General features: G+C 40.2%; 1 protein-coding gene across 1 annotated transcript in view; it reads left to right on the top strand.

Annotated features, from left to right (window-relative positions):
• The window catches only part of LOC110957037 (seizure 6-like protein), a 122970-nt gene that overhangs the window by 67904 nt on the left and 32490 nt on the right, over positions 1 to 22576 (top strand). The window contains 7 exon segments of the mRNA XM_051938955.1: positions 2051 to 2515; positions 4828 to 4967; positions 10479 to 10674; positions 15406 to 15591; positions 15710 to 15881; positions 17489 to 17655; positions 20082 to 20276. Of these exon segments, the coding sequence (XP_051794915.1) occupies positions 2051 to 2515; positions 4828 to 4967; positions 10479 to 10674; positions 15406 to 15591; positions 15710 to 15881; positions 17489 to 17655; positions 20082 to 20276 (1521 nt within the window).

Raw genomic sequence — 22576 nt, 5'->3', positions numbered from 1 at the left:
GTGATCATCAGCAGGCAGCTGATGTAGTGTTCACTTGATGTCATAGCTACAGTGACGCCGTGCCGCTATCTCGCAATGATACAGAAATCTTTAACAAATCCATGGATTCAGACTGTAAGGCGCATTACTGCCAAAATCCAATCACTTGGTTCTAGTGTCATGTCTGAAATTCCCTGAAAATTTTGTCCAAATCTGTCTGTTTTTGAGTAATGTTGCTAACAGACAGACAGACAAACGCCAATTGTCACAGAACTCCACTGAGACTCTGCCTCCTTGGCGGAGTAATTATATCAGCGTTCATGTGAGATGATTATTAAAGATCTTAATCCAGTTTTTATCTTGTTAATATGGTGTTCTTTACCTGCTGGATTCTGTAAAATACAGTCAACACCTTGGCTCAGTATTCAAACTGCCGTGTTCTGATGACAGTCTCAAAAAGTCACATTCAGACTTCTGTGATTTCATGCACATTAACAGTGAAAAAAAAATCCTATAAAAAAGTGAGATCACACAGTAAGAGTGCAAGAAGAAATATGTTTAAAAAAACAACAGTGAAATACTTTAACCATCAAAACATGTGAAAATGACAGCAAATATGTGTCATATAACTGTATTTTTCCTTTAAATTCAGCAAAAAAAAGTGTAATTTTTCAGTGACACACTATGAAAAAGCAAATGACTATTTATACAACTACAAATTTTTGGTGTGGACGCCTGTTACAGTTACAGTTAACATGCAAATTTTTCTGTGTTTTGTTTTAACAAAATGCTGTAAACAAACAAATGAGCATTTATTAAAATACTAATCATTTTGATGTGGATGCTATTTACAGTTTTTTGGTCTCTGTTTTTATTTACAATCAAGATATAAATGAATGATTTCTTGTGATTTTTTTCAGATATTATTTGTAATTTAATTTAATTGATAATGTGGGTTTGAGCCAAGTCCAGCAGTCTGATAGGACCAGGTCAAGTTTGCTGTCTGAAAGCGGCAACAGTCAATTATTTGAGGATCAAATTTGAGGAGCTTTCATCATAAAAGGTTGTATATGTTTGTTGCCAACGTAATCACTGTGATTTTCTCTAAAAATACATTTAAAGAGCTCAGAATATCAAAGGCACAGTTATGGAGCGGAGACACATCAAGAGGAAAAGTTTTGCAGCATCATTAGAAGTGTGTGTGCATGTGTGTGTGTGTGTGTGTGTGTGTGTGCGTGTGCGCGTATGGACATCTGCTGGTGTGTAGCTGCCTAAATAATTGCAAGCTGTGAAAGCTGAAATGAGTTTCTTGATGATGGCAGTGTGACACATTGAGCGCTGTGCCGGTATATCAGGAAATTTTTTAAAAAAGGATATTTATTTTATGTCTGGAGATGAAAAACAGCAAAACAAGAAAAAAGCGTTTGTATTGTTGACAACAAACGGAGAGGATATTTTCCCTGACTTATCTCTTTCTTGATAAAAATGACAGCAGCAGCGTTCCTTTAGTTTTTCCTCCAGGAGTGAAAGTGACACTGAAATGCAGATTAATGTTTGGCTGCACCTCGAGCGCTGTGCTCGGCTGGAGTGTGCGCTGTTTGGGTCTGGACTGCAGGAGGACAGGAGTGCATGTGGATGTGCAGCGGTGGTTTGTGTGTGTAAATGCTGCTGTGTGCTGTTTTTGAACTAAGCTGCTGGAGATGGCATTTTAGCATGCACGGCAGAGCGGTTTGCCTGTCTATGCATTTCTCCTTTTTTTTCACCGTTTCTCCCCCTCCTTTCTGCTCGGCTCCTGTCATGCCTAACCGCCCTGTCTCTCCACTACTGTGTGTGTGTGTGTGTGTGTGTGTGTGTGTGTGTGTGCGTGTGTGCGTGTGTGTGTGTGTGTGTGAACAGTGGAGGTAAGTGTGCACTGACTGTGCTGGCTAGATAACCCCACTCCTGATAAGACCAGCAGGACAGTGACAGAGCCACCCTGTGCCGTTCTCCCAGGGCATTTTCTGAGAGGTTTTTTTTCTCACCTGTCTTGCCAGTTGAAAAGATTCATTCCTTGTTTTTTGACTCTTTTCAGATAAAGAAGTCCCCACAGCTTTGCCCTCCACCCAGCCTCCAGTGGTGCCAGCAGGGACCACGAAGGAAGGCAGCCCTAAAGGCAGAAGCTCCAGCGCTGCTACGGCTGGAGGTTTGCTTCAGTCAGTACTGGCCCAAAAGGGACGACTGGTCTCCCAGAAAGGGGACATCATTCCCTCTGCTCTACCCCAGAACCTGCTCCCTCTTCTGGGCAGAGGACTCAGCGTCAGTTCTCTCCCTGGAAGTCAATCCCTGGAGCATGAAAGCGGGGGATTACTGAGGAGGGTAAAAGCCCCAGCATCAGCTGCAGCGTCAGGCCAAGGCAGCCATCCAACTCAGCCTCCTCCCACAGACACACATTCTGAGCTGCCTCACACACAGACACAGACTCCTGAGCAGGAGGCCGAGGTCACCACTGTTGGCTCGATGCTGGACGTGGACACAGAAACAGAAGCACCTTCATCAGGTTTGTTCACTCAGTGTTTCATAGTGGTGGAATGGAAGTAAATGCGTTTACTCAAGCAGTGTACTCAAAGGACAGACTCACATTTCTCCAAGTGGGTCTTAAAAAGGTATTCACATCAACATATGCACTGGGATAGCGGGTTTCGCTTACTATAATAATTCTTCCTGTCAATACTGGACATATAAATGCCACTACTAACATGCTTTTAGTGATGGAGGATGACTAATTTTATCTGAAGTTAATATTAAGCTTCAGCTGTCTGATACAATTAGCTCAAGTGAGTATCTTGAAAACTTCCAGTACAGAAATACCTCTTTTTGTTCCCCCAATGTTTATTTGTGGAGTTATACCAACATAACTTACTGTGGAAGAAATCCAGTTGGTCAGACTCAAACTTCCGAAGTTACACTCTCTCAAACTGTTGGTCATTACACAGAATATAATATGAATATAAATGATTCAAAATCCTATCACCTCTCATTAACTGCATTTTCCCCAAATGGAACAGTCGAGTATTTCCTGAATAAAACACAAAACAAACACTTCAGAAAGACTCTATTATAAATACAGGCTAGAAAGTAGAAACTCAATAGAACAAAAGTGAATCCACCTGTGATCACTGACATGCAAGTTAGAAAACCTCCGATCACTGAAACTAAACCGAGTACAACTTTAATTTCCTGTCAGCCTACCTGCATGAACATGGCTACAAAATGAACTCTGACAGCACCTTTTTCTCAGTTTTGGACTCGTGGACTACATCTATATCATGGATCCACAAAAAAAGAAGTGAAGAATCCAATTGTGAGACTAAACAAATATTGAAAAGAATATCAAAAGGTAGTAACCAACTAAAAATCAGCTGAAACACAGTTGCAGTTGCAATAATCAGGAGGTATAGAATGAGCCATAATACCACTAATCAGAGCTGCAGTGGCCGTCGTCTGAAAATGATGCCACTGACAGTACACTACTTTCACAATCTCCTTCTGAAAAACCGATGGGTTGTGGCTTCAGACTTGACATAGGAATTACAGATGAAAACGCAAGTTTCTGTGCCAGCTCAATGTGACACTTTACAACATCAACCTCAATGGACAGAGGCCAAGAAAAAGCCATTCCAATGCAAGATTACACTTTGCTTAATAACATACAAAAACAAACAAACAAATAAAAAAACATCTGATGTATATTGGGCACAAATTCTTTGGTCAGATGAGACTAAAATAATTTAATTTCCTAATTAATTCAAATTTTATTTAGCTCAGGTGGGGTCCAGTGTGTTTGGTGTGAACTTATCCAGGACTTCCACAGTAAATGCATTGTCCTGACAGGGAAGTACACAGTTTGATGATGTGGGGCTGCATGAGTACAGAAGGTGTTGGGGAGATGATGCATGATAAACTGTAGATAAACCAAGATACTGGCTGACAAAATGACTGCCAATCTGCAGAAGCTTGACAGAATAGAAATCTTCCAGCATGGTAATGATCCAAAGCACAAAGTGATGCAAAAGTTTCTAAAGAAGGAAAAAGTGAAACTATGGCTTGGACAAGTGTGTCGCCAGATCTGACTCCAATAGATCCATTTTGGGGTATTTTAAAGGGTTAAGTAGAGCGAGACAACCCCTGCAGCAAAGAACAGCGGAAAAAAATAGTGTCTGAAAAATGACAGAACATCTCGAGAGAAATTTAGTTTCCTCCATGCTGCGGAGAATTGAATCTGTGGTCAAAAACAAACATGGATGTATGACAGATTAGAAAACAGACTAGAATTTCATTAATGTATGACTTTTGTGGCATAAAGTTGCAACCGCAGGGCCTGCATTTTCAATATAGTAAACCTAAACTGTTGTGAATTTTACCTCAGAGCACATACCTGCTGTACAACAAAAGTAATCTGATTACTTTAAGGCGATGCAGTTTTGAATTATTTGACAAACAATTGTTCTATAATCCGGAAATTAATTTAATCTGTAGGATAAATGCAGAAGTTTGAAAAGTAGAATATTTGTCTGTGAAATTTAGTAGAGAAGTAGCAAAAAGAGGATATACTTCAGTGTAGGATCTAACTGCTTCTCCCACTTAGAAAAATCTTTAGAGGAGCAGAGCATGTGCTGTTTATTCTGTGACATTGTTACCAGCCATGAGTGCTCGCTGCGCCTTGTGTCTGCTGTTTAGATCCCTGTAATTTCCGTCATTAATTATACGCAGCAGGGATTTCCAATGAGCTTCCAGTCAGGCTCGCATTAAAGGGATTACAGGAGACAAAACAAGGCCAATGCAAAACAAACCCTTCTGCTTTCTCCACAGCCGCGTCCAGCTGCATGGTGAATCTCTCCGACCCTGAGGGATACATCGACTCCTCTGATGACCCCCCTCTGTCCGACGGCGCCCTCCTGCACTGCACCTACACCGTGACCGTGTACACCGGATACGGAGTGGAGCTGCAGGTACACATGGCCACTAGATCACACACAACCAGGCTGCAGTTCTACTGTCACACGTTCGCTGTGTGCAGAGTCACTGGCCGTCATTCTGTGGACAGATGCTGCCCTGTTTGTGCTTTTGTGACTGTGAGGAGTCCTCTGATCTGAACCCAGGTTGATTTCTGCCTCCTAGTGGCAGCTGCTGGCACTGCTACCCTTTGCTGTATTGACACGAGCTTAAGATGAGACACTGTCAATTCAAAAGATTTTGGGACACTTGTTTTCTACAACATCTAAAATACATATTTAAGTGTTTATTGAAGTGCTCACTAGATTTAGACAAATTAGCACTAGATTAGATTCAACTTCACTGACTTTGCACAAAGCACAAGAACTGAGACAACAACATTCAGTTTAGCATCTTACAGAAGTACAGAAGAAGTAGTAAAGATGCATTATGTGATGTACGGGTGTATGTAGCATGACACAGTATTAACAGTATGAACAGTGTGGTATGAACACAATAAGTACACTACTGTTGAAAAGTTTGGGGGCACTTAGAAATGTCCTTATATTTCAAAAGTAGTTTTTTCAATGAGTATAACATTAAATGAATCTGAAATACAGTCTACACATTTTTAATGTGATAAGTGACAATTCTAGCTGGAACGCTGATTTTTTATAGAATATCATCATAGGAGTACAAAGGAACATTTCTAAAATATCAACCATCACTCCTGTGTTCTAATGCTACATTGTGTTAGCTAATGGTGTGAAAGGCTAACTGATGTTTAAAAAACATTTGTGCAATTATGTTAGCCCAGGACTGAGTTTTCATGTAAAAAATGGAATTGTCTGGGTGACCACAAACTTTTCAACGGTAGAGTATATAAATAGAAGAAGCTGCAGATAATACAAAGATAAATTTAATTATCAAGGTACTTATAAATGACAGAGGGAACAGTAGGAACAGTGGATTTGAGATGAGATGGAAGATATATGCAGTATATACACATTATAAACAGTATGTATCAACATTTACAGTATATGTAAATGTTGCAATGATGTAATGCATACATCTTCAAAAGGCCATTGTCAGAAAACCTCCACTTCAGTTGCACTTACACAACCATTCAAAAGTATAAGGGTCACCCAGGTAATTTCATGTTTTCCATGAAAACTCACAGTTTTATTCATGTGCTAACATAATTACACAAGTTTTCTGATCTATTCTAATATCTTCTAAAGAAGACAGTTAATTTAATGTTATCCATATTGAAAAATTCTAAATGACCCCAAACTTTTGAACAGTAGTGTAGTCTTTCCTATCTATAATATCTAAATCTATCTAAATGATTCCAGTTAATAAGATTACAGCAGTCTTGGCAAATGTTTCAGACAACCTTAAAATGAGAACAGAAGATTGTAACAGAATAAAATACCAATAAAATTGTAAATAATTCAGTGAAAAGCAATCCAAACACAGTGGGCTTTGAAATGTGATTCTGGAGACGAAATAGAATTTGCAGGCCTGATCTTGTCTGAGTCTCTTGAACAATAATAAGAGAGACATCTGAGGATCTCTGAGAGCAGAAAGGGACAAAAACTAACAAGAGCCAGTAATATAACCAACAGTATGACGTGTCTGGACTTTAAGAAAAGCAGCAGCATTTTGTAATCAGTTCATAGAGCAACAGGCAGCCAGTGCAGGGCTGGAAAATGTGATCATGAGTCTGTGCACCAGTTCCCTGCAGCAGTGTTGGGATACTGCAGAAGTGACCCAAATTGGTCAGTACCGACCAAGTGATTTACAGTCAGTCCTGTCAGCATTTAGCGGATAGAAGCTGGTAGAAATAAAAGCATTTATGAAGGTTATCAATATGCAACTATCTACAAATCAATACCATCTCTCTTTCAGTACTGCCTGTGCTCCATTGTATTTCATGAACAAAAATGTATTTCTATTTTAAAATTCCCCCAAAATGTCAAATGCTTTTGGCGTAGCATTATGAAGTATGGTGTATTTGTAGTTTGACATTAAAAGGCTGTTTTGTACAAACAATCCGGACTTGCCTCAGTATTAGCCTGTCATGATCCAAAGAGCAACTTACAAAATTGTGATGTGAAGACTTGAAGGTCACAAAAGGTGCTGTTTCACCAAGCCTTTAGAGAAACTTCGACTCTCTCCACTTCTAGCAGAGGAATCAGGGTTTAGGTGAAGTTTGTCGGAGATAGTTTCACTCCCAAACGCGTCTCTGCTCAGGAGTTTGTGCTTTCTGAGGCTCCAGAACTTTCAGGTTGGGGCTTGCAGCATCGAACATCATTCTTATGGTAACTGTGTGAACATTTTTAGCAGTGTTGTTACACACCCTGCATTTCAAAAAACAAAACAATTGCTGGTAGTTGGTGGTTGACAATAATCAAGATGGAGCACCCTGATAGATTTAATGACCAGTCAACCAGCAATAAATCCCATCTGTTGTCGGATTCCTTGTTTTACGTATGGCTCAGGATGGTTCTTTATGACTCTGGCTGTGTGTTTGGGCAGCTCCAGAATTAACTGAAGATAATCAGACGCCTTCCTTATAAATAAGAAACATTTTAACATCTTAAATACACAAAACTTTAGATTAAAAAAACATGACCATTCAAACTGACAATCTTTAACCCCTCTGACCTCCAAACAGTTTCAGTGTGTTTTTGCTCCAGTCACATTTTTCGTCACTCTGGGATCATTCTTTTGTATTGCAATACAGGGTGTCCCTAAAGTCTGGACACTTTAGGACACTTTAGGACATGTAGGAAATCTCATTATAATTATATTTTTGCCTCCACAGATTAAATATGGCTTTGTCATAAGAAGAAAGAGCTGAACTGGTACTTATCAGTGACATCAGACATGAAGGATGGATATATCTATAGACAAGGCTAGGGTTAGGGTTAGGGAAGTGATTTTTTGGGACTAGCATAAATTTTAGATATGACCAAGTCTTTAGTTTCGGCTGATACATTTGGTCGCTCAGAACGGGGTTTGTACATGACACTGCCTGTTTCTTTTTTAGCTTTTTAACCACCTTCACCAACATGAAAAAGCCAAGTGGAATCCTCCTTGGATGACGTGCATTAAAGTCATCTGCTATCCTTCGATATGTGCATCCTTCACATCCACTGAGAAGTGGACAATAAGCCATATTTAACAAAGCCATATTTATAGTTTGACCTGTCCAGGGTGTCCCCTGCCTTCGCCTGAGTCAGCTGGGATAGGCTCCAGCACCCCCTGCAACCCTAGTGAGGATAAAGCGGTGTATAGAGAATGGATGGACAGATATTTACAGTTAGTGAGATTTCCTATGTGTCCAGACTTTAGGGACACCATAAAGTCTTGAACCTTTATGTCATCAGCATAACCATTAGAGAGAACTCACAAGTGTTTTTTGTGCAGTTTGACACATGCATAACATCATCTATCATAGGAAAAGACAATGAGAAAAAAAAGTGAAAGTTCAATTTCTTTGTGAATTTTTTTTCACAAAAAATGAGAAAACCTACAACATCCAACCTTTGGGCGTTGTTATTATTGGGGGGAGGAATGTGACCCCCATTTGTATGCTATAGATATTTAATAATTTACATTTTCACAAGCTCCTCGAACATCTTCACACTACTCAGCTCATCAAAAAAAAAGGCAAATCTCGTCTGGTTCGACCCTAGCCACCCTCTAGCTTCCGAATTCAGGGTGCTTCCTTCTAGACGCAGGTTTCAAGTGCCTATATGTAGGACAGTTAGATTCAAAAAATCATGGGTCCCACTGGCCATTGGCCTTCTTAACAAAGAACGGTTTTTAACGCCTTTATAAGGCAGTCTGCTCTGTGGTCATTTTAACTTTCCTTAGGTTTTTATTTATCTTGTATTCTATTGTATTTAACTGATTATTGTTATTGTTGTTTCTGTTGTGTATTTTTACTGTTGCGTATCGCATTTTATTGTGTTTTGTCTGTGGTTGATGCTACGGGTACGGAGCATCTGTACTAGAGGTACGGACCCGTTAAGGTCACTGAAGAGCTGGCGCCGGTTAACTACTATTTGCTGCACATTACAGGCAGTTTATATGAATGACTTTGACGGCGAACATTGTATAATTTAACCAAAAATACACCGTCTCCTCTCATACTTTATACAATGTAGTTTTTATGCTTTTAGACGCGTGTCTAAATTGTTTGAAGTCCAGTTCCTATTAATTAGTTTACCGCGTTCAGTGGTGGAAGCGGCTGACGAACTCCATTGCAAATGTTCCCATTTAATTTCGGACGCTAATTTACAAGATAAAATTAAGGATGTCGAATATGAAACAAACACTGGTGAATGGTGAGGAGCAGCTCTTTAATTCGGCATGAATTAAAAAAAACACAAACTCGATTTACTGTGATATTGTGAGATTTGTTTGTGGTTATGTAACTTAGCCATTCAACAGAGTCCGCTAACATTAAAGTGACTGACGTGCAGTGTCTGTGTTGACAGACGCTGAAAATACGTCAGGGTTTTGTTTAGGTTGTTAATATGTAATAGTCTGTCGCTACTTTTGAAGGTAAAAAAATACTTGTAGTTTGCTGGCTGTTAGTTCCGCCATTTGTTTTGTTTGCTGTTTGTGCTTTATTAGAACAGGGTCACGTGAATAAAAAGTTTTGCTATTTTTAATAGTAGTGCTGATTTCAACCCCCAAATCGCTGTCCGTGAAAAAGTCAGATAATGATATTTATAAGACATTATGCATGATAGAAAAGAGAACAGCAGATGACAGGCTCGGCACGCAGATTCACCTCGAATCACGAAAGCGCCTTCATCACTCGGATTACCAAGCCGGCTCATTAATATTTATGTAAGTCGGATTACCAGCCAATCACAAAGCGCGTTCATCAGCCGGCTCATTAATATTCATGTCGTCTCATTAATATTTATGGTAAGGTAAAGTGTCGTATCCGTAGGCCACAGGCTACTGGTACGGGTCCGTATCTGTAGACACTACCTTTGTCTGTTGTTTGCTGCTGGCTGCACCAAAAATTGCCCCGTGGAGACATTAAAGATTTCTTGATCAACTCTAGAAAGATGTTTCTCCATGCTGAATGTCTCTTTCAACAACTTGTTCCTCTAGACACCTTTTTTGAGCCATGCTGCCTTTATTTTATTGCTCAGTATGTTCTGTTCTCACTTGAAAGCTGAATATTTGACTGTTGGTCACAACTGAATCAATCACAGAGAATCAGTTATGCTGAAAAGAAGCACAGAATCTGTAGGTGTTTTTTACAGGATCTGGTGCACATGGTTTCATTCTTGGGAATTTCTAAAATGAGACATGTGGTACTTTTAATGAAATATTTAAGCTTATATTTGGTTGATGATGGCCACAGATGAAAGCCTAAAATCTAATGTTTTTTTTAATTTTGCTGTTTTAAATGGTGTCATCTTACTTTTTTTTTTTAATATATTTTTTTCTAAGTAAAAGTTGAGAGGGTTAACTGGGGTTCTGTGTGTGTTCAGGTTAAGAGCGTGAACCTGTCAGAAGGTGAGCAGCTGTCTATCCGAGGCGTCGATGAACGAGGAGCCCTGATGGTTCTGGCCAATCACACGCTGCTGGTCGAAGGTCAGGTGATACGCAGTCCCACCAACAGTCTGTCGGTCTACTACCGCTCTGCACCGGAGGGAAACATGGGCATCTTCCAGCTGCACTACCAGAGTGAGTCTGCACACACACACAAGAGTGTACACAAACTCAATTCATGCCATGACTAAAATATGAATGTGCACATACATAAACAGACTATAGAAGTTCAATAATTGTGAGTGCTCTCATTAAGACCTAAGGGACTGTTTGCACTCTGCATACATGCTAATTGCATAATCAAAAATCTTCTCATCTAATCACTTTGCACGATGATTGAATCTGTGGCGTGAATTAGCTGATTAGAGCCCTGATTAATCGGCTCTCATCTAATTAGGAGGGTGAGAATATGGGGGTTCTGAATGGAGAGAGTGTGTGTTGTGTATGTTTCTGTGTGCGGTGCCATAAGGACTGCAGAGGAGGAAGCATCCGAGTGTTACGATCCACCTGTGCCATTAATCACAGCCATCTAATCCTTTTACATCACTGCCAGGCAAGAGAATAGTGCTGATTGACATTAAAACATCCTTGCAGAGAGAGATGTGGCCATGATAAACAGGCATTAAAAAAGCGAATAAATTCAACACAGTCAACCTAAAAAAAAGCAAACAATATCAGCCCACACAGCTCACAAAGCTTATTGTTATTAACATGATCCAATTAATGTACACCTTTGGCTGCTTGATTTCTGAAGTGAGCATTTAATGCATTAGAAACAAAAACAGCGACCTAAAGTGCTAATTTGTTAAATCCTTTATAGCTGGCTGACTTCAGTAGGAATAGTCTACTCACATTGCTTCAGGTTCTTTGTGTTTAAATAAGAACATTTAAAATGTCCCATTTTATCCCAAAGCCAACAGCTGAACAACATGAAGAGTCCTCAGCAACATTATTGGCTCCTTAAATGAAAACTTTACATTTATTCCTGTTCACTTCAATTTTTGGGTGTATTTTTTCCTCACTGTGGTCTCATTTTTCACTGCAGTATTAAGTCCTGCACCTCTGTGGAAACAGCACAAGCATGGCAAGAAGGAGAGAGATTTCACACATGTCTTATGTGAGGAAGGACACAGTCAGAATGCCATAAATCACAAAAAAAGAGAAAAAAAATCTGAATTTCTTTGATTATATTATTTTACAAAAATTGGACAATAAAAAAAGGAATTACACCAATATAATAACTCTTGAGAGAAATTATTGTGTCACATATTGCTTAGAAATCTTTACAATGACATGAGAAATCATTCATTGCCTCATAGACTAGCATTTCAATATAAGTATGATACCTTACAAAGAATTCAAATGTACATTACTCTTTAAAAGTTTGGGGTCACTTAGAAATGTCCTGGTTTTTCAAAGAAAAGCATTTTTTCTTCAATGAAGATAACATTAAATGTAAGAAGTAAAAAAGCAATGCTGGCAATAATGCTGAAGTGGTATTGTAATATTGCACTTGATGATAATAATAATTAGCCTAGCCGCGCTAGACAACCCACGACAACGAATTTAATTCTCTGCCAGGGTGGGTCTAGTTACCCTCCATAAGGCTCGAGGCTGGATGCTCCTAAAACTGGCCGGACCAATCACCATGAAGTGTAGAGTCAGAAGGCGGGCGTAACGAAGTGACGACAGAGGCGCGACGATTCTGACAGAAACAACCGGCGCACAATAGTTATCTTTCGACTCGGCTTTGGCCACAGCCCTTAAAGATTTGAAGCTAAAATTCAACTTGAAAGATAAACAAAGGACGGCACTGAAGTGTTTCATTGAGAAGAAAGACGTATTTGGACTTATGCCGACGGGATATGGCAAATCCTTAATATACCAGTTGTCTCCGCTGGTTGGGAAGCTAATGGGACTTAGCCACAATCCGCCGGCGCTCTAGGAACTCTGTCAGCCTATTCGTTTCACTGATTGGTTGTATACCTACCCAATTGCTGCAGAGTGATTTGATAGACAACCTTTTAGCCAGCCTCCCTCCCTGTCGAGCAGCCCGAGACCCTTGTGCCTTCAGAACATGGGTCTAGCGCGGCTAGGCTAAATAATAATAATAACAATAAAAATAATAATAATAATAAATGATGATATAAGATATCCATCCATTATCTACACACTGCTGAATCCTCATTCGGGTCATAAGTGGCTGAAGTCCCAGCTGACTTAGGGTGATCGGGGATTTTCTAGCTGCTTACCATCCAGCCACTATGCAACCCTGATACAAGCTGTGAAAAATAATAATGTACATGATATAGATATTTAACTATTTACATTTACACAGCCTTCACAATCCTTTTCACTCCACTCTGCACATCAACTGTAGAAAAGTGCTGATTGGCTGTTCTTCTGTATGTCATCATTGAGCCGTGCTGCATTTATTTTAGTGATCCACTGTGTTATATTTTTTCTCCATGTCTTTTTTTTATATTAGTTTCTATACTTGTCTCCTCTTGCTCTGTGTAAAAAAAAAAAAAAAAAGCTCTTTTTTGTGCAATTTGCAGAATCAATTTGCATAATCCTGCTTACAGACAAACGGACAGCACTGATAACACACGTCCAGCTTAAGTGAGACGTAATTGGGAGTTCACACTTTATTTCTCACCTCCATATAAGTCGTGGGTTCTGGGTCCCTCCGTACCTTTGTGACCTCCAAGTCAACTTTTGAATGGCTTAAAAAAAACAAAATGAAGGTTTTTGAGTGGCCTAGTTGAAGTCCGGACTTGAATCAGATTGAAATGTTGTAGTATGACCTTAAAACGGCTGTTCATGCTGAAAACCTTCCAGTGTTGCTGAATGAAGCAATTCTGCAAAGAGTCAGTCAAAATATTTCCACAGAGATGTGAAAAGACTCATAGACAGTTATTGAAAACCCTTGATTTCAGCTGTTATTGCTGAGAGTGGCCCAACAAGTTACTAGGTTTTGGGGGGAATTACTTTTTCACACAGGACCAGGTTGCTTTGAACAGTTTTTCTCATTTAAAAACTGCATTTTGTGTTTACTTGGGATATCTTGTATGATACTTGCATTTGTTTGATGGTCTTACACCTTGAAGTGGGGAAAATATGCTTGAAAAAAGAATTTGAGAAGGGGGCAAATACTTTTTCACGGCAATGTGTAAACACTGACAGTAACTTTCTGAGGCCCCATAGCACTGTACTTTGAAAACTGTACATTTATCCCAATTTCGGAGGGCCAGTAATTAAAAATTTGCCCTCCGCTGGAGCCATTCAATTATTTTTATTCTGCTGGAAACAGTTTTGTCTGTGTCCTCACCAAATTTCATAGCCGTAGGAGTTTTATTTCTGGAACTGTTGAACCCTTAAAAGGGCTTCTCAGATAAAGCTTGTTATGAAAATCTGAAAATTCAGCCAAAATATTTTAGAGAACTTGATTCCAAAATTGTAACAAAATCTGAGATGGTGCAGCTGCACCACTATCTGAAATGACACAGACTTACCTAGCTGGAGCTGTGTATCTGTGGATACAGAAGTAGCATAATAGAAACTTTAGCTTTGCATCTTAAAAGGCAAGGCATTTTTGTTTGATTTTATTTGTTTAGTGCACTTCATACACAGGACTTGCTCAATGTGCTTTGAATTGAAAAAAAAAAGATCCCAAGCATTAAAACATACAATTTAAAATAAAATAAAACCTGATTATGAATACAATGAACACAGAAAACTAGAAAATATGATTTCTGCAAAAGAGTAATTTACATTTAAATGAATGAACAGAACCAACAGTGCAGATAAAAGATACAAATGTCAGTGATTTATAACAGCTCACCTATGAGTCTATGAAAAAAGGAAGGCTTTTAACCTTGATTTGAAAATATGAACGTTTGGTGCTGACCTTAGTTCCCTGGTAGCTTGTTCCATTTGTGTGCGGCATGGCAGCTAAATGCTGCTTCACTATGTTTGGGTTGAACTATGTTTTCTGGACTTAAACCATTCAGTGACTTATAGACCAGTAGTAGAGCTCAGCATTGCCCTCATCATACTTGATATGCTCATCTACATACTGTTTGAATCTTACTACCAGCTGTATATGTAGTATATTTAATGCCGGAGCCTTACACTGTAACAGTAAACTATGAATCAGTTTCAATGTTAGCTTGCACTTTGCACGTATTATCTAGCTTATCATGCATGTATCCAACTGTGCGTTATATGTTTCTTGTTTCCCACCCCCCTCTTCTCCCATCCCTCCCCCTCTCCATCCTTCTACCCCTCTTCCCCTCTGTCCTTCTACCTCTCTACTCCTCTACCTCTCTACCTCTTCTGTCCCTCTCAACCCACCGGCCAGCATCACTCACATAAAGAGCCGGGTTCTGCTCAAAGTTTCTTCCCTGTTAAAAAGGTGTTTTCCTTGCCACTGTCACTTTTGGGCTTGCTCTGGGGCTTCATGGCATATGGGTTCTATAAAGCCTCTTGAGACAATTTGACCTGTCATTGCCGCTAATTGAATTGAATAGAACTTAAAAAGCTATTGTATGGCTGACTGTGTGCCAATGTAAAGACTTTAGAAGTGGACTGATGTGTTCTGATCTCTTTGATCTGGACAACACTCGAGCTGCGGCTGTTTATTGCTTCTTTGGGGGCGTCCAGTCAGAAGGCCGTTACAGTGGTCGAGTCGACTGCAAATGAAAGCGTGAATAAACTTCTCCTGGTCTCTCAAGCAGTAGCAGTAACAAGAACATTAGAACATAAAAATAGATACGATTAAACACAGTATCACTGGTGCTACATTTGATCTTTGCTTACAACCCAATATACATATTTGTGGGTGGCGTCTCTTCCTGTGTGCAGTCTTCAGGCTGAGCTGCTCGCTGCCGAAGAGGCCTCACTTTGGGGAGGTGTCGGTGCTCGACCTGCTGCCTGGAGGCACGGCACGCTTTCACTGCCACATGGGTTACCACCTACAAGGAGAAACGCAACTCACCTGCCTCAACGCCTCCCTGCCGGTGTGGAGCGGCAAGGAGCCCAGCTGTAGGGGTGAGTGTGTGCAAATCTGTAAACGCCAGTTTCTCTCCAATTTGAAATAGTCGAAAATTATACATCAAAAATGTGTCCATGTGAGGGAAAGATAGAGCAACAAAAATCTTCCCTGCAGCTCTTTGTGGAGGCACAGTGAAGAATGCGACAGTAGGGAGGGTGCTGTCACCTTCTCCCCACCATGGGCCTAATGCCACCCTGGACCGCTCCTGCTCTTGGTCCCTGGAGGCCCCCAAGGACCAGAGGCTGCACCTCCATCTGGAGAGACTGGCCCTGGGACCAACTGACAGGTAGGAACATCCTGTCTTCACATGAGTTACGGAGTAGGCACACTAAGCATGGTCTGAGGCACTAAGAGTCAAGGAGCCGTGGTAATAGAACACAAAGCAAAAACAAAAGACAAGACAGACACAAAATGACAACAATGACACGCAAAACCGTTAAAATGAGACACAGAATGGCCACAATTAGACACAAAATGACATCAACAGCTGCACGGAGATGTAGAATGAACACAATGAGATGCAAAATGAGCAGGAGACTCACAATATTCAAAACATATGAAGGATACATCACTGAAGAAAGGAACTGACTACACACTACATAGTTGTGTTGTTTTCACCATTTTACGTCTGCGTTCCGGGGATCTTCCTCCTCTCTAAACATTTTCTTTAACAGCTGTGTAGCTCTGAAGAGACTTCTTTTCCGCTGTACTTCTACATATTTGGATGAATGATAACACTAGGTTATCATTGCTTTGCCATCTCTGGTCACCTCCTTGATGGTATCAAACACTTTAAGGGGGTACAGCCATGGCCATAAGTTTGGACACAGCATGACTTATGTCTGTTTTGATGTCTATTACAGAACATAAGTATATTGTAAGTGACAATTTTGTGGTATTTTCTAAGATTCACAAGCGTCATGGTACTTGTGTCCAAACTTATGGCCATGGCTGTATGTTCTCACTTTTCTTGGCTATAGTGATATATCACTGATTAAACACCTATGCAATGTAAAACTATGCTGAAATTACACATCTTAAAACATTGTTTTGCCTTCGACATACTACTAAGTGGTCTTCATTACTGATGGGATCTCTGGAGCTTGTTTGGCTCTTACTGTTGTCTTCTTTGACGTCAACAGGATACCATCAAATGAATGCTGACTCATATAAAATGATGACACAAAGGATGACAGCTCTCACAACAAAGTGTTAGATTGTTTTTATTTTCTACATCGATATACATGTTGTTCTTGGCCTGGACAGCTCTTAGCAGTTGGAAAACCACACATTTCCCTCCATAGGTGGTGGACCCCAAAGATAGAGCTAAAAGAGAGTGAAAATTTGACCTAGACTAGATTTTAGAGATCTAAATATCTACATCTAGAGATTTCTCTCAGAAGTGATAGGGAGCAAACAAGAAAAGTGAATTAAATGGATGCGAATACAAGCTAAAATTAACAATCATGTTGCATTGTAACTGTCAGATGTGTAAATGAGAAACTGTTGGCAAATCAAACCATATCACTTTCTAAGTGGATGATTTCTCAGATTTAGTGTTTACAATGCATTTCTTCTGCGACCAAATCAGCAAAAATTCAGTTAATGCAGGTGTAATGTCAACAAGATGCTAGTTTTTTAATTAAATGCATCTCCTAAACAATATCCAGTAGCTTTTAATCTTCCCTTAGAGAATCAGCTTCTGGCTTTTTAATTGCCGCAAGCAACAAATTTGTCATGCTGGGATGTTGGGTTTCCTGCAGACACATCACAGGCTGGTTATTGGGAACATTTTGTACCATAATGTCTGTCATGGATCTTTTTGGTTCATCTGCTTGATCCCTCTCAACAGCTTTCTCATGCACTCATTCACACAGTGTTTGGTCCCTGCAGGTTGGTGCTGTGGAGCGGGCTGGATGCCGGCTCTGTGGTTCTGTTCGACTCGGGCCGGGGAGGACAGATCCCCTTTGAAGGAGTGATCAGCGAGGGTCCGGCTGTGAGGATCCAGTTCATCACTGACCAGCCAAACCACAACACAGGATTCAACATCCGCTATGAAGGTACAGACATAGATGGAAACAAGGACTAAAATAAAACCTGAACTGCATTTCTGCAGCACGTTTAAACCAACTACATGGACTGTTGAATTTCTATAATTACTGAATAATTATGTAAACAGACAAGACCATTGCTGAGTGTTTCTTTTTACATCGTGCGCTGCCAAGTTGATTTCGGCTAGATTGCCAGGAAGAGTTTGGGAGTTTTTGGCAACATCAGACTGCCGAGGGATGGAAATGTTCCTTCCAACATGTTTATCCTCATCAGTGCAGAGAAAACGACAATCCAACCAAAGAATCATGTTTCCAAGTGGAAACAAGATTTATGCACAATGTGTGGTTACAGATATTTGGGGATGATACTAACATACACCACTAGTCAAAAGTCTGAACACACCTTCTCATTTAATGCTTTTTCTTTATTTTCATGAATATGTACATTGTAGATTCACACTGAAGGCATCAAAACTATGAATGAACACATATGGAATTATGTAGTAAACAAAAAAGTGTGAAATAAGTCAAAAGATGTTTTATATTTTAGATTCTTCAGAATAGCCGCCCTTAGCTTTGATTGCTGCTTTGCACACTCTTGGCATTCTCTCCATGAGCTTCATAAGGTAGTCACCTGAAATTATTTTCACTTCACAGGTGTGCCTTGTCAAAGGTAATTGGTAGAATTTCTTGCCTTCTTAATGGGGTTGGGACCATCAGTTGTGCAGAAGTCAGGTTGGTACACAGTTGACAGTCCTATTTGACAACTGTTAGAATCCATATTATGGCAACAATCAATCAGCTGAGTAAAGAGAAACGACAGTCCATCATTACTTTAAGAACTGAAGGTCAGTGCAGAAAACTGCAAAAACTTTGAATGTATCTGACAAGTGCAGTTGTAAAAACCATCAAGCGCTACGACAAAACTAGAAAAGGAGGACCAAGAGTCACCTCTGCTGCTGAGGATAAGCTCATCCGAGTCTCCAGCCTCAGAAATGGCAAATTAACAGCACCTCATATTAGAGCCCAGATGAATGCCAAACAGAATTCTAGTAGCAGACACATCTCTACATCAAGTGTTGAAGAGGAAACCACGCCAATCAGTTTTTTTATGATCAAACAGCTGCTAAGAAATCAAAAAAAGCAACAAGCAGAACAGATTTCCAACCGCCGTGTCTTTGTGCGACGCAGAACAGGTGACCGGATGGTTTCTACATGCATGGTTCTGTTACGAGGAGTGTGGTTTTAGCGAACCCAAAGTGAGAGCGACACAGAGCAGACACAAGACCGGCAATCACAGGTGATTTATTCACAAAAAACTCGAAGTACAACCAAAAATGCCAACTATGGCAGGACTCACACACGTGAGGAAGAGGGGAGGAAGGTGGGAAGGCACGCGCCGGTGCTAGACTCCTGGGAGAGCGCAGCTGCGGTGGCCAGGGACGATGAGGGACCACATCCACTGTCTGGTGGACGGCGGGGGGGAAGACGCGGGCTGCTCCGTCGACTCTGTCTCGTGCTTGGAGATGGGAAGAGGAGGTGGACGTGAACCAATAATCCGGCGCTGTGTGTAGTGCAGCACCATCCTCTATCGGAGGAGGATGAGCAATTAGCTGCAGCAAGTCCAGCAGCTGCTGCTCATCCTCTCATCAGCACTGTGACAGGTTCCCACCGTGAAGCATGGAGAAGGAGGTGTGATGGTGTGGGGGTGCTTTGCTGGTGACACTGTTGGGGATTTATTCAAAATTGAAGGAACACTGAACCAGCATGGCTACCACAGCATCCTGCAGCGACATGACATCACATCCATTTTGTGTTTAGTTGGACCATCATTTATTTTTCAACAGGACAATGACCCCAAACACACCTCCAGGCTGTGTAAGGATTGTTTGACCAAGAAGGGAAGTGATGGAGTGCTGCATCAGATGACCTGGCCTCCACAGTCATCTGACCTAAACCAGGTCCAGATGGTTTGGGATGAGATGGACCACAGAGTGAAGACAAATGGGCCAACAAGTGTTCAGCATCTCTGGGAACTCCTTCAAGACTGTTGGAAAATCATTTCAGGTGACGACTTCATGAAGTTCATGGAGAGAATGCCAAGAGTGTGCAAAGCAATAATCAAAGCAAAGGGTGACTACTTCGAAGAATCTAAAATATAAAACATCTTTTGACTCATTTCACACTTTTTTTGTTTACTGCATAATTCCATAGGTGTTCATTCATAGTTTTGATGCCTTCAGTGAGAATCTACAATGTAAGTAGTCATGAAAATAAAGAAAAAACATTGAATGAGAAGGTGTGCCCAAACTTTTGAATGGTAGTGTATATTATTGTTATTATTATAACAAATAAAATAAGAAGAATATTATGTTCAAAAAGATGCATTTTACTAATCATTTTCAATGCACTGAACATTGTTTTTCCTCCTCCAGCTTTTGAACGCGGTCACTGCTATGAGCCGTACCTTCAGAATGGAAACTTCACAACCTCAGACCCGTTGTACGGTGTTGGAGCTGTGGTTCAGTTCACCTGTGACCCAGGTCACTCCCTAGAACAAGGCCCTCCTGTTATTGAGTGCATCAGTGCCAGGGACCCATACTGGAATGACACCGAGCCGCTATGCAAAGGTAAAACTGACACCTGAACACAGAGACAGCTTAACTTTTTGTTGAGTGTACAAATTCCAGTTTACGTAGTCTTAGGGCACAATTACAAAGGTCTCAAGCAGCCACACAAAACACATTTCCTCTGAGAAATGAATCATTTATTTCACAAAATATGTGATTGATGATGACAAAGATTGTGGTAAACACAGAAAACTAATTAGTGGTAACAAAAGACAACATAACGATCAAAAGCCTTGGGAGTCGGTCTTACGTACCAAAATAAAAGTGGTTGAAATAAACACAGTCTTACTTCCCTTTCTACTTCAACAAAAGAAGACACATTAAACCAAAAGTGGCAGCTCACTCCTACCTTACGTTTACCACACTACTTGTTTTGTCTATACAAAGAACAGTGTGTTTAAGCTGTGTGTTTGCTGGTTAGGATTCAGTGGAGGGTGGCCTGCTCATCTGACCCTCCCTGACTTCCAGCGACGGCATCCTTTCGCCTTAAGTACTGCTTTCTTCGGTAGCTTGACCAATCTTGTCATCAGTACGGCGCAGCCCTGTTTGAATATTAAATAGGCACATAGACAGGAAGCAAACAGAACACATTAAAACATACACATATCAACTGCAATCGTAACACCCACATTTATATGAGCTGTCTGCTTTACAAAGTTCAGAACCACTGTGCTACCCATTATATCTGACTGGGGTTTTAGGTTTTGTTGAGTGGGCTCACACTAAGAAAATCTGGCTATTCCAAACTTTCTTTATGGTACAGCCCTCAGATTGCATGTTTGTGAGATTTGATCACAGGAATAATCAACATTTACTCATTCCTTTAGGAAATACCCTCACAACAGCAGCAAGTCTGTTTCCAATCCACTGCAGTTGATCAAGTTATGAGAAACTCAGTTGTCCCAAGTAAACATCCTGAGAAACCTGGATATAACTCACTGTAGTGCTGCGATAGAAACCATGATTGTGTTACGTGTAAACAACTCATCCAGGCTTCTGATCATTCTGTTTATAGAGGAAGAAATGGTGGAAGTGTTAAAGAACCCAGACACAACTACACATAAACAATAAGAAGTCTGGATGCTGTTACAGTCAAGTGAACAGAGAGAAGTGCACATTCTTTCAGTTTTATTTAAACTCATAATACACTGGGAATTCACAATACAGCCAAATAAGAAATGAAAGATGTCAGCCGCCCACAAATGAGAAACTTGGATATAACTGGGTATCTGCTGTTCCAGGATAAGTCTCAAAACCAAGAATCTAAAGTGAATCTAAATACATTTGGAGATTTTAATTGACCTGCTGGGTGTTTCAAACATGACTGGTTAATTATCTTTTAGAGAAACTGATGCTTATCTCTGCGAGCCAAATGTATGCTAATGCATGAGAGGCACAAACTGGAGCTGGCCGCTATCAGCCAGAGAGAAGAAATCCTGCCACTTAGTCTGGATGTGTTTCAGGAAAAAATGTTATTTAATATTTGAGTTCACAGTTAATATACGCCTAAAAATGTGCTCAAACATTAGTGCAACTGCAATGAGGGACAGAGTTTTGGCTCAAAACTATGGTGGATGCAAGAATAATACGGAATTTTATGTGATATTTTTAGTATTGGGCTGTTTGTTTTTCATACCCACAGTAAAATAACCAGTATTGCCAAAATAGGATCTTTTTACTTTGGACTTCATTGTGGCCCCATCTCTAAACTACAAATTTATGTGCAGTAAAGTTGTTAAATCCAGATTCAAGTTTGAAAGGCAGGCTCTATCTGACTTGACTGAAGACAAGCAAAAATAACACTTGAGCAAATATTACATATATGACAGATTACCTCAGTTCTTAGATCCTGATGGACTGACCTTGCGTCCAAATTCCAATCTCGATTTAATTGCTTTAAAAGTATTTATTACAGTGAAGTGAAGAACATATCAATTAAAATTGCATGTCTTTGCCTTTCCAGCAATGCTAGTTGCTTGTCTGTGACAAAGTGTTGGTAAGATATAATTATTTTGTAGTTACATATGCCTCAGTCTGCCAGTAGGGGGGCAGTGATGTTCTAGCAGCTTCATCCACCACTTCCTCCAAAAAAATCACTTCTGTATCAACTATTAATATCTTTTATTTATATTTATTTGTACATTTTTCATCTTTCTACTACATTCACAGATTACTGCATACTTAAACTTCAATTTTAGCTATTATATTCAACATTTTAAGACCTTTTGTAAACTCAAACACTTTCAGTGTCCTGAAAGTGGTCTATTATGGGATGGCTACAGTGTAATACCAGGACTATT

Source organism: Acanthochromis polyacanthus, chromosome 18, assembly GCF_021347895.1.
Source record: "Acanthochromis polyacanthus isolate Apoly-LR-REF ecotype Palm Island chromosome 18, KAUST_Apoly_ChrSc, whole genome shotgun sequence".
NCBI classification, from domain to species: domain Eukaryota; kingdom Metazoa; phylum Chordata; class Actinopteri; family Pomacentridae; genus Acanthochromis; species Acanthochromis polyacanthus.
Note: the sequence above shows the minus strand (reverse complement) of the source record. Positions and strands in the feature narration are given on the sequence as shown.